Genomic DNA, 13,958 nt, shown 5'->3' with positions numbered 1-13,958 from the left:
TGCGGATATTTATTGTGATTTTATTTTACTGCTGCATCATCATTTTTTTACTACATCTGTTACTACGTGTTTTATATATTCAGGGCAGCCATCAGGGAGGGACAGCCCATACACATGTAGGGGGCCCAGCCATTCTGAGGGGCCCGGCCGCCCAGGCCCCAACCAACCAGAATGAGTTGTTGCTGCTGTAGTAACTAGCAATTGCTAAAGCAGGACAGCTGCAGAGTAATCCAATGCAGCTGAAGGGATGTTTCTTTGCCTGATTGGAATATCTCTTTGTTGAATATAGGAGGCCGTCTCTTTGTTGGATTAGAATGTCTCTTTGCTGAATTTTTTGAGGCCGTCTCTTTACTGGATTGAGATGTCTCTTTGCTGAATATATGGGGATGTCTCTTTGATGGATTGGAATTGTAATATATGAAGTTGTAAGAGTGTTAGAAGTGGGTGCACTGAAGGCCAGTGGGCGGATTCGATGGGACGGCCAGAGGGCGGGTGATGCGGAATGTTTGTGGTCAGGCCCGGAGGGGCCCAGGCCTAAAGCTGTGTAAGGGGCCCCAAAATTTCTGATGGCTGCCCTGTATATATTTATTCTTCCAATTATTGGGTGGTCCACCATCTTTAAGGATCTGAGCGCTGATTCTCTCTATTTCATATATGACTTTACAGTTTACTTTCCTGCAGAACAGCGGGCACATACTTGCCAACTGTCCCTTTTTTCCTGGGACAGTCCCTGCACATAGAAGCCTGTCCCAGGTCATTTCTATTGTCCCTGGAAGCGCCTGTTAATCGGGCTGCCCGTAAATCCGTAAATGTTACGCAGAAGTAATGCAGCTGAATGGGAGAATTATTCCAACTCTGCTACTGTGGCCTCAAGTTTTCAATTCCCTTTTTAATTTCCTGTAATTCTCTCTTTATGAAGTAGACCTCTATAATCTGATAAATAGGCGGAGATTAATTATGCAGAGTGGGCAGGGCTTCAGTGAAGGGGGTGTGGTAATTGATAGCTGTGCTGCAAAGTGTACCTGGAAATTTTTTTTAAATGTTGGCAACTGTGCGGGCATCAGGACCTAACATCACTGATCTCTGCCCAACACCAACAGCAGCTTCAGCCTCCCGGAGAGAAGAGGCAGCCGGCTTTTCTCCTACACCACTGACAGGGACATGGGATTTCCTGCCAGCACCATCTGTGGAGTTACAAGAAACTTCTACAGCAGAAGAGCTGACAACTGGACAGAGGGTCCAAGACCTCTGCCCCACACCTGTGGCAGTTCTGAGGCCCAGGATGAGAAGGTGGTGATCACTCCCCAACAGCAGCTGCACAGTTCGGAGAAGAAGGCGCTCATCCTTACTCCCCAGCGAGAGATCCACAGTCTGGGATTGGAGGAAGCCGGTCTCCCTCCCCAACAGTTACCCGGAGCGGATTATGTGGAGTCCCCAGCAGAAGTGCTGGCAACAGGGCGGAGTGCTACCAACCTCTGCCCAGCACCCGCAACAGCCACAGAGTTACAGGAAGCTGGGGAAATCGGCCCCTCGCCCCAGCGACAAGCTGATGAAGTGAAGCTTCTACACCCAGCTGAAGCGCTGGCAGCCAGACAGAGAGTCAACGACCTCTGCCCCACACCTGTGGCAGTTCCAGGGGGCCCAGGGTGAGAAGGGAGAGAAGGTTGCTGTCCTCCCTCCCCAACAGTCAGTCAGAGCGGAGGAAACTGTCTTCCCTTCCCAGCCTGGATCTGTGCATCTGGGAGACGGTACCAGAGAAAGGTTGTCCCAACCGCCAGATGAGGGTAAGGAGCAGCTGACTCCCCTTCCCAGCAGCAGACGGAGCCCCAGAATGATGACACCAACCCAGCAGAAGAGCTGGCAACAGAGCAGAGTGCGGCTGGCCTCTGCCCTCAACATACAAAAGATGGAGTCCCTGTGGTAGTGGATGGGACTGCGGTTTTCCCCTCTATATACAAGGGGTGCTGGGCAGTCGGCTCAGGTCCCCAACAGCATGAGGGAGTGAGCCCAGCCACCCCGTCTTCTGTCCAGCGGGTGAAAGGACTCCAGGGAGAAGGGCCAGCCCACACTTCTCCCCCGCAGCGGGTATGTTCTACGAGAGAGGCAGAGGTTGGCTGGGTAATGCTCAGTTCGGGACAATTTGTTTGGGGTACTGTGTGGGTACAGACGTTGGGGGACTGGAACTACAGCCTACCTTCAAAGTCAACCCGTTTGGGGTCCCCTCCTGTGTTAGTCTCCTTCCAAAGGGGGAGAGATGTGACGGGAGTCACTATGGTTGGGGGCCTGTGGAACCCAGCTTACCTTAGAGAGGTTGGGAAATCCCTCTCTCAGTCCCCTAGGCCCCTCTGTCACTCTGTGTCTATTAGGGACACAGGGTGACCAAGAAGCCCAGTCTGGCCTTCTAAAAACCAGACTTCCACAGACTGATCGGCTATGAGAGCTCCATGTGCCCTGCCGGGACAAACTTACAAACTATGTGGAACTTTGTCAAGGAAGCTGCCATAATGGATGGATTCTTTGGGACTTGTTACCCGGCTAACTCAGGCACAGACCGATTGGAGGTCTGGTACCTGGTTAGTCTACCTTTTGGGGAAGATACGTGACAGTATTCACAGTCACTGGGAGTGAAAGACAAATACTTAGTAGTTTGGATTGCTTCAAATGGGTTCTGTGTTTACACTTATGATAATGTGTATTGTACTTCAATGTCAGAGATGGACAGTCTGTCACTGGCAGCTTCTTCCTTCTGTTTGTTTATTGAGGTGTGATGTGGATTCTGATAAGCCTGTCTGTCCCATTATTAATTGTTAATGATCTCACATATTGTTTCTGTCCAGATGGCTAGATAATTAATTCAGGTTAATTCTATTTCTGTATACAATTTCATCTGCATATGATAATGTAATCAGGTAACCCCTGACCTGTGTGTGGTAATCTGATCAGGAGGGGGATGTCCATGCCGTATATAAACTGTGTGCATTGTTCAATAAAGGGGAGGATTCCATAAGTTGTACAAGCTAAGTTGTCGGCTAGCTTTGTATGGGGGGTGGCTGGAATATTTGATATATATGTTCAAGACTGAAGGAAGCCGTATACTGACAGAAGTCCAAAAGCACAGCGTGGGTCGAGGTTCCGTTACAAGTGACATCACCGCTCTCCAGATATAAGATATATTATACAGAGTGACATCACCGCTCTCCAGATATAAGATATATTATACAGAGTGACATCACCACTCTCCAGATATAAGATATATTATACAGGAGTGACATCACCACTCTCCAGATATAAGATATATTATACAGAGTGACATCACCGCTCTCCAGATATAAGATATATTATACAGAGTGACATCACCACTCTCCAGATATAAGATATATTATACAGGAGTGACATCACCACTCTCCAGATATAAGATATATTATACAGAGTGACATCACCACTCTCCAGATATAAGATATATTATACAGGAGTGACATCACCGCTCTCCAGATATAAGATATATTATACAGAGTGACATCACCGCTCTCCAGATATAAGATATATTATACAGAGTGACATCACTGCTCTCCAGATATAAGATATATTATACAGAGTGACATCACTGCTCTCCAGATATAAGATATATTATACAGGAGTGACATCACCGCTCTCCAGATATAAGATATATTATACAGAGTGACATCACCACTCTCCAGATATAAGATATATTATACAGAGTGACATCACCACTCTCCAGATATAAGATATATTATACAGAGTGACATCACTGCTCTCCAGATATAAGATATATTATACAGAGTGACATCACCGCTCTCCAGATATAAGATATATTATACAGAGTGACATCACCACTCTCCAGATATAAGATATATAATATATATGGACGATGTCACAGATCTCGGGATTCTCGGACGTCACAATATAAAGAATTTCTCATTCAGATGAATAAAAACAAATCTTTTATTTGCTGACATTTTACTATAAAAATAAATATTTAGAGAAGATTTCCCATTGGGAATGTAGGGAGGATAGGGAATGAAGGGAAGACAGGGAATGTAGAAAGGATAGGGAATGAAGGGAGGATTGGCAATGTAGGGAGGATAGGGAATGTAGGGAGGATAGGGAATGTAGGGAGGATAGGGAATGAAGGGAGGATAGGGAATGAAGGGAGGATAGGGAATGAAGGGAGGATAGGGAATGAAGGGAGGATAGGGAATGTAGGGAGGATAGGGAATGAAGGGAGAACAGGGAATGAAGGGAGGATAGGGAATGAAGGGAGGATAGGGAATGTAGGGAGGATAGGGAATGTAGGGAGAACAGGGAATGTAGGGAGGATAGGGAATGTAGGGAGGATAGGGAATGTAGGGAGGATAGGGAATGAAGGGAGGATAGGGAATGTAGGGAAGACAGGGAATGTAGAAAGGATAGGGAATGAAGGGAGGATTGGCAATGTAGGGAGGATAGGGAATGAAGGGAAGATAGAGAGGCTAGGGAGGGTTGGGAAGATAGGGAATGAAGGGAGGATAGGGAATGTAGGGAGGATAGGGAATGTAGGGAGGATTGGGAATGAAGGGAGGATTGGGAATGTAGGGAGGATAGGGAATGTAGGGAGGATTGGGAATGAAGGGAGGATTGGGAATGTAGGGAGGATAGGGAATGTAGGGAGGATAGGGAATGTAGGGAGAATAGGGAATGAAGGGAGGATAGGGAATGAAGGGAGGATTGGGAATGTAGGGAGGATAGGGAATGTAGGGAGAATAGGGAATGAAGGGAGGATAGGGAATGTAGGGAGGATAGGGAATGTAGGGAGGATCGGGAAGATAGAGAGGCTAGGGAGGGTTGTGAAGATAGGGAGGATAGGGAATGAAGGGAAGATAGGGAATGTAGGGAGGATAGGGAATGAAGGGAGGATTGGGAATGTAGGGAGGATAGGGAATGTAGGGAGGATTGGGAATGTAGGGATGATAGGGAATGAAGGGAGGATAGGGAATGTAGGGAGGATAGGGAATGAAGGGAGGATAGGGAAAGTAGGGAGGATAGGGAATGAAGGGAGGATTGGGAATGTAGGGAGGATAGGGAATGAAGGGAGAATTGGGAATGTAGGGAGGATAGGGAATGTAGGGAGGATAGGGAATGAAGGGAGGATAGGGAATGTAGGGAGGATTGGGAATGTAGGGAGGATAGGGAATGAAGGGAGGATAGGGAATGTAGGGAGGATAGGGAATGAAGGGAGGATAGGGAAAGTAGGGAGGATAGGGAATGAAGGGAGGATTGGGAATGTAGGGAGGATAGGGAATGAAGTGAGAATTGGGAATGTAGGCAGGATAGGGAATGAAGGGAGGATAGGGAATGTAGGGAGGATAGGGAATGTAGGGAGGATAGGGAATGAAGGGAGGATAGGGAAAGTAGGGAGGATAGGGAATGTAGGGAGGATAGGGAATGAAGGGAGGATAGGGAAAGTAGGGAGGATAGGGAATGAAGGGAGGATTGGGAATGTAGGGAGGATAGGGAATGTAGGGAGGATAGGGAATGTAGGGAGGATAGGGAAGATTGGCAGAACATTATCCAGAGACCCCCTCAGGGAAGGAATGAAGAGCTCTCGGGATCAGTGACAGTGCGGTCTGTGAACTGTAATAAATAAATGGGGATTAGATCCCAGTGCTGTGCACAGTCCTGTACATGCTACTCATTGGGGGATGGGGACACTAAGAATGCTGATGGCCCATTTGTACGAAAGCAGATATAAGACATCTGAGTCAACAATATATACAATGTATCACATATAGGGGGAGGTGTACAATGTATCACATATAGGGGGAGGTGTACAATGTATCACATATAGGGGGAGGTGTACAATGTATCACATATAGAGGGAGGTGTACAATGTATCACATATAGAGGGAGGTGTACAATGTATCACATATAGAGGGAGGTGTACAATGTATCACATATAGAGGGAGGTGTACAATGTATCACATATAGGGGGAGGTGTACAATGTATCACATATAGAGGGAGGTGTACAATGTATCACATATAGGGGGAGGTTTACAATGTATCACATATAGAGGGAGGTGTACAATGTATCACATATAGAGGGAGGTGTACAATGTATCACATATAGAGGGAGGTGTACAATGTATCACATATAGGGGGAGGTGTACAATGTATCACATATAGGGGGAGGTATACAATGTATCACATATGGTAAACATTACTTCCTTCTTTCAAAATCAGCCTAATGGCAAACTTCCAGAATGAAAGGGAGTGGGTGGAGCTTGGCTCCTCAGGGGTGGGATATAGCAGGGCACTAGCAGCCGACACCTATAGAAACCGTTCCATGTACAGCACTAGTCTAATGTGCAAAATCTTCATATAAAATAATATTACAAATATACAATTGTATGTACCCTGAACAGACACATGTCTAGGGGCCAATATTTATGGGGCGTGGCCCGTAGGGTGTGTCTAGGGGCCAATATTTATGGGGCGTGGCCTGTAGGGTGTGTCTAGGGGCCAATATTTATGGGGCGTGGCCCGTAGGGTGTGTCTAGGGGCCAATATTTATGGGGCGTGGCCCGTAGGGTGTGTCTAGGGGCCAATATTTATGGGGCGTGGCCTGTAGGGTGTGTCTAGGGGCCAATATTTATGGGGCGTGGCCCGTAGGGTGTGTCTAGGGGCCAATATTTATGGGGTGTGGCCCGTAGGGTGTGTCTAGGGGCCAATATTTATGGGGCGTGGCCTGTAGGGTGTGTCTAGGGGCCAATATTTATGGGGCGTGGCCCGTAGGGTGTGTCTAGGGGCCAATATTTATGGGGCGTGGCCCGTAGGGTGTGTCTAGGGGCCAATATTTATGGGGCGTGGCCCATAGGGTGTGTCTAGGGGCCAATATTTATGGGGCGTGGCCCGTAGGGTGTGTCTAGGGGCCAATATTTATGGGGCGTGGCCCGTAGGGTGTGTCTAGGGGCGGGAGCTCCCATCTCCTGAGCTCACTTCTTCACTGTTCTTCACACAATACAATCCCTGTCCAAGGGGGCAGAAGTGGATCCCCAAAACCGGTTGGCTACATATAGAGATCCTGTAGATATGTATTAAGTAAAATAAGCCCCACTGGGCTCTAACCTCTTGGTGGCGCTCTGGCTCTTCGTCTACCCCCTCCCCCCGGTCCAACCTCAGGGGGTTCTGGAAGCCTTCTGTTCCTATGAACTTCACCAACTCTACAAGGCAAGACCCCAGCAAAGCTCTCCCAGGTCCACCCCCATCTGCCTATCTCTCCGGATTCAGGGCGGAGTCAGTGAGTGGAAAATGGCGGTGAAAACTGACAACATTGTCTGCAAATTGGATTTTGCACATTTATTTTCATTACACCAAAATCCTGAAATGAGGAAACCTCCTGTGACCAACGGAAACTTTGTATCGTCCTCAGGGTTCCTCTGAGAGCTGTGAAGGGGAGGATAAATAAATGAGCAACCAATACAGCAGCACAGTACTAAGGAAACGTGTGCCACATCCTTAATGGTTGTATCAAATCATTGGAAGAAATTTGGTGGACTTTAAAGGCACAAATAAGGGTGAAGTAAAAAAACTTTTTATTAATTGACATAAAAACAAGGAAAAACCCCTAACAAAAGGGGAATACTTTTTGCACATACAAAATATACATAGAAAGTCCCAAAGTGTACTTGGACAATAAGACTTACACATGTATCAGTAATAGAAAGAAAAAATAATCATTACATGATACATAAGACGTAGTGGTATCACCATACTATACATTACATCCTACAAAACTCGAAGATAGTGCCGAGGAGTGGCACTATGTGGATCCTCGAGTGTAGTTGGTGTAGCCCTTGGATGAGGGATAGTTCATGTAGTCAGATGCCCTACATGTTTCGCCTGAAGAGTCAAGCTTCTTCTGGAGCTACTGGTATACAGACTCCCTGTAGAGACAGATAGTAGTTCACAATGGCCGATGTATTTTGGCACAACAAGTGTATAGATGGTGGTGGTTTATTCGGTCGCTGTCTTTCTGAGTCTGACCTGCTGGTGTCTTCTCCCTGAGGGATTCCCTATATCCTGGATACCCCTGTACCATATTTACTTTGGTCTTTTCTGCCAATTGGTTACAACCATCGGTATCGGTCTAAAGCAGACACATACCCTGTTTATTCTGTTTGAACTGACACCAGCTGACAAACTCACTACAGCCGTTATTATCCATGATCTATACACTTGTTGTGCCAAAATACATCGGCCATTGTGAACTACTATCTGTCTCTACAGGGAGTCTGTATACCAGTAGCTCCAGAAGAAGCTTGACTCTTCAAGCGAAACATGTAGGGCATCTGACTACATGAACTATCCCTCATCTCAGGGCTGTACCAACTACACTCGAGGATCCACATAGTGCCACTCCTCTGCACTATCTTCGAGTTTTGTAGGATGTAATGTATAGTATGGTGATACCACTACGTCTTATGTATCATGTAATGATTATTTTTTCTTTCTATTACTGATACATGTGTAAGTCTTATTGTCCAAGTACACTTTGGTACTTTCTATGTATATTTTGTATGTGCAAAAAGTATTCCCCTTTTGTTAGGGGTTTTTCCTTGTTTTTATATGTCAATTAATAAAAAAGTTTTTTTACTTCACCCTTATTTGTGCCTTTAAAGTCCACCAAATTTCTGTAAAGGGGAGGAGGCACATGTTGAACCCCCTTTGGCCTCCTGAGATCCCATTGGCCAGGAATTTATAAAGTGTTGCTGAATATCTCCAGCTCCGTACAGTCCACAATGTCCTGGCGGGAAAGTCGTCTCTTGAACTCGTCGGTGGTGAAGTAATAAATGACGGGATCCAAGCAGCAATTCATACTGGCCAGGCACAGCGCCACTGGATGGAAGGTTAGGATGGCCTTCTTGTACTGACACCGCCGGATCTTATTGGCCTTGGCCAGGAAGTCTAGCGGGAAGCTGAGGTGGTAAGGAGCGAAGCAGAGGAGGAAGACGAAGGCGCAGGTCAGGATCATCTTCAGCGCCTTCTTCTTCTCTCCCAGATCATGAGAAGCCGAGTGCGGCTCCTTCAGTGACATCACCGTCCTCCAGGAGCAATAGCCGACTACCGCCAGCGGCGTGATGAAGCCAAAGAGCTCAGCGAAGGTCACCGCCAGTATGGAGTTGGTGGTCCCTATGTCCAGTAGCGGCAGATCAGCGAAGCATTTGTTTTCTGCTTCGTTGTTGGTGGAGTTATTTCCAATCCTCAGGAGAGGAAACGGGAGGCAGCTGACGCAGACGATGATCCAGCCAACGATGCTGACGTAGACGTCAGACATTCGCTTCCTATCCGTGAACTTAAAGGGGTAGATCAGGTAGAGGAAGCGCCTGACGCTGATACAGACCAGGAAGACGATGCTGGCGTACATGTTGACGTATTTCAGGTAGAAGCAGAACATGCACATGAATCGGCCGAACGGCCACGACTTGTTCAGGTAATAGAAGATTCGCAGCGGCAGGGACAGGACTTGCAGGAGGTCGGCGATGGCCAGATTGATCATAAAGATGACGGCTCTTTTTGTCTCTTTCATGTAGGCATAAAATACCCAAAGAGCCAAGACGTTCCCGATCAGTCCGGGGACCAGGATGATGGCATAGGTGACGGCGTACAGATAGTGCATGTACTGCTCGTTCCCGTTACAATCCGTGACATTGTCGTCACTAAGCATCTTCTGCTCCACCACCATCCACCAGTTCAAAGGTGAACGCTCCCGGCATCAATCTTACAAGACTTTCACCGTATCGTCTGCCTCATTTCCACCACTCCCGTCTCTCAAAGTCCTTAGAGATGTGCGGTTTGATCCATCACCGGACAGCGTTCCAATGCAATTCCATCAAGCCGGTTATAAGGAGAACGCTGCAATAAAACGTTTCGGGGGTACTTCTAGGGATCTTCATGATGGGAGACATTGCGACTCCGCCATCCGCAAAGAGGAATCTGAAAAGAAAAGTAAATGAGAATAAATAATCTGCAGTCAGGAAAAGGATAACACAGTGTACCCCAAAATACCAAACCCCAAGCCAAATACACAATGTACCCTAAGATATCTAACCCCAAGCCAAATACACAGTGTACCCCAAAATACCCAACCCCAAGCCGAATACACCGCGTACCCTGAAATACCTAACCCCTGAGATCAAGCCAAATACAACAGCGTACCCCGAAATACCCAACCCCTGAGATCAAGCCAAATACTCAGTATACCCCGAAATACCCAACCCCAAGCCGAATACACAGAATACTCCAAAATACCCAACCCATGAGATCAAGCCAAATACTCAGCGTACCCCGAAATACCCAACCCCTGAGATCAAGCCAAATACACAGCATACCCCGAAATACCCAACCCCTGAGATCAAGCCAAATACTCAGTATACCCCGAAATACCCAACCCTTGAGATTAAGCCAAATACACAGCGTACCCCGAAATACCCAACCCCTAAGATCAAGCCAAATACATCAGCGTATGCCAAAATACCCAACCCCTGAGATCAAGCTAAATACACAGGGTACCCCGAAATGCTCAACCCCTGAGATCAAGCCAAATACACAGAATACCCCGAAATACCCAACCCCTGAGATCAAGTCAAACACACAGAATACTCCAAAATACCCAACCCCTGAGATCAAGCCAAATACTCAGCATACCCCGAAATTCCCAACCCCTGAGATCAAGCCAAATACTCAGCATACCCCGAAATACCCAACCCCTGAGATCAAGTCAAACACACAGCGTACCCCGAAATACCTAACCCCTGAGATCCAGCCAAACACACAGCATACCCCGAAATACCCAACCCCTGAAATCAAGGCAAATGCACAGCATACCCCAAAATACCCAACTCCTGAGATCAAACCAAATACTCAGTATACCCCGAAATACCCAACCCTTGAGATTAAGCCAAATACACAGCGTACCCCGAAATACCCAACCCCTAAGATCAAGCCAAATACATCAGCGTATGCCAAAATACCCAACCCCTGAGATCAAGCTAAATAGACAGGGTACCCCGAAATGCTCAACCCCTGAGATCAAGCCAAATACACAGAATACCCCGAAATACCTAACCCCTGAGATCAAGTCAAACACACAGCGTACCCCGAAATACCTAACCCCTGAGATCCAGCCAAACACACAGCATACCCCGAAATACCCAACCCCTGAAATCAAGGCAAATGCACAGCATACCCCAAAATACCCAACTCCTGAGATCAAACCAAATACACAGCATACCCCGAAATACCCAACCCCTGAGATCAAGCTAAATACACAGCGTACCCCGAAATACCCAACCCCTGAGATCAAGCTAAATACACAGGGTACCCCGAAATACCCAACTCCTGAGATCAAGCTAAATACACAGCGTACCCCGAAATACCCAACCCCTGAGATCAAGCTAAATACACAGGGTACCCCGAAATACCCAACCCCTGAGATCAAGCTAAATACACAGCGTACCCCGAAATACCCAACCCCTGAGATCAAGTCAAACACACAGAATACTCCAAAATACCCAACTCCTGAGATCAAGCCAAATACTCAGCATACCCCGAAATACCCAACCCCTGAGATCAAGCCAAATACTCAGTATACCCCGAAATACCCAACCCTTGAGATTAAGCCAAATACACAGCGTACCCCGAAATACCCAACCCCTAAGATCAAGCCAAATACATCAGCGTATGCCAAAATACCCAACCCCTGAGATCAAGCTAAATACACAGGGTACCCCGAAATGCTCAACCCCTGAGATCAAGCCAAATACACAGAATACCCCGAAATACCCAACCCCTGAGATCAAGTCAAACACACAGCGTACCCCGAAATACCTAACCCCTGAGATCCAGCCAAACACACAGCATACCCCGAAATACCCAACCCCTGAAATCAAGGCAAATGCACAGCATACCCCAAAATACCCAACTCCTGAGATCAAACCAAATACACAGCATACCCCGAAATACCCAACCCCTGAGATCAAGCTAAATACACAGCGTACCCCGAAATACCCAACCCCTGAGATCAAGCTAAATACACAGCGTACCCCGAAATACCCAACCCCTGAGATCAAGCTAAATACACAGGGTACCCCGAAATACCCAACCCCTGAGATCAAGCCAAATACTCAGCATACCCCGAAATACCCAACCCCTGAGATCAAGCTAAATACACAGCATACCCCGAAATACCAATCCCCTGAGATCAAGCCAAATACTCAGTATACCCCGAAATACCCAACCCCTGAGATCAAGCCAAATACACAGCATACCCCGAAATACCCAACCCCTGAGATCAAGCCAAATACTCAGTATACCCCGAAATACCAATCCCCTGAGATCAAGCCAAATACACAGTGTACACCGAAATACCCAACCCTTTAGATTAAGCCAAATACACAGCATACCCCGAAATACCCAACCCCTGAGAATATGGAGTATATGGTGGGAATATGGTGGGGATATGGAGTATATGGTGGGAATACAGAGTATATGGTAGGAATACGGAGTATATGGTGGGAATATGGTGTGAATACGGAGTATATGGTGGGAATACAGAGTATATGGTAGGAATATGGAGTATATGGTGGGAATACAGAGTATATGGTAGGAATATGGAGTATATGGTGGGTATACAGAGTATATGGTAGGAATATGGAGTATATGGTGGGAATATGGAGTATATGGTGGGTATACAGAGTATATGGTAGGAATATGGAGTATATGGTGGGAATATGGAGTATATGGTGGGAATATGGAGTATATGGTGGGTATACAGAGTATATGGTGGGAATATGGAGTATATGGTGGAAATATGGAGTATATGGTGGGAATACAGAGTATATGGTGGGAATACAGAGTATATGGTGGGTATACAGAGTATATGGTAGGAATATGGAGTATATGGTGGGAATACAGAGTATATGGTAGGAATATGGAGTATATGGTGGGAATATGGAGTATATGGTGGGTATACAGAGTATATGGTAGGAATATGGAGTATATGGTGGGAATACAGAGTATATGGTAGGAATATGGAGTATATGGTGGGAATACGGAGTATATGGTAGGAATATGGAGTATATGATGGGTATACAGAGTATATGGTAGGAATATGGAGTATATGGTGGGTATACAGAGTATATGGTGGGAATATGGAATATATGGTGGGTATACAGAGTATATGGTGGGAATACAGAGTATATGGTGGGTATACAGAGTATATGGTGGGAATATGGAGTATATTGTGGAAATATGGAGTATATGGTGGAAATACAGAGTATATGGTAGGAATATGGAGTATATGGTGGGTATACAGAGTATATGGTGTGAATACGGAGTATATGGTAGGAATATGGAGTATATGGTAGGAATATGGAGTATATGGTGGGAATACAGAGTATATGGTAGGAATATGGAGTATATGGTGGGAATATGGAGTATATGGTGGGTATACAGAGTATATGGTGGGAATACGGAGTATATGGTAGGAATATGGAGTATATGGTGGGAATATGGAGTATATGGTGGGTATACAGAGTATATGGTGGGAATATGGAGTATATGGTGGAAATATGGAGTATATGGTGGGAATACAGAGTATATGGTGGGAATACAGAGTATATGGTGGGTATACAGAGTATATGGTAGGAATATGGAGTATATGGTGGGAATACAGAGTATATGGTAGGAATATGGAGTATATGGTGGGAATATGGAGTATATGGTGGGTATACAGAGTATATGGTAGGAATATGGAGTATATGGTGGGAATACAGAGTATATGGTAGGAATATGGAGTATATGGTGGGAATACGGAGTATATGGTAGGAATATGGAGTATATGATGGGTATACAGAGTATATGGTAGGAATATGGAGTATATGGTGGGTATACAGAGTATATG

At 46.1% G+C, this 13,958-nt stretch overlaps 1 protein-coding gene across 1 annotated transcript; it reads right to left on the bottom strand.

Moving 5' to 3' along the window:
- Positions 1-8,753: 8,753 nt before the first annotated feature.
- LOC309543544 (putative G-protein coupled receptor 174) lies at positions 8,754-9,769 on the bottom strand (the record flags this gene model as incomplete). The annotated part of the gene is made up of 1 exon (XM_082276017.1): positions 8,754-9,769. The coding sequence occupies exon 1, from the start codon at positions 9,738-9,740 to the stop codon at positions 8,754-8,756; it is 987 nt and encodes a 328-aa protein (XP_082132143.1). The 5' UTR covers positions 9,741-9,769.
- Positions 9,770-13,958: the final 4,189 nt, after the last annotated feature.

The sequence above is a fragment of the Pelophylax lessonae genome (assembly GCF_965119305.1).
Source record: "Pelophylax lessonae genome assembly, contig: HAP1_SCAFFOLD_193, whole genome shotgun sequence".
Classification (NCBI taxonomy): Eukaryota; Metazoa; Chordata; class Amphibia; order Anura; family Ranidae; genus Pelophylax; species Pelophylax lessonae.
The sequence above is the reverse complement of the archived record's forward strand: the minus strand, read 5'-3'. Positions and strand labels throughout refer to the sequence as shown.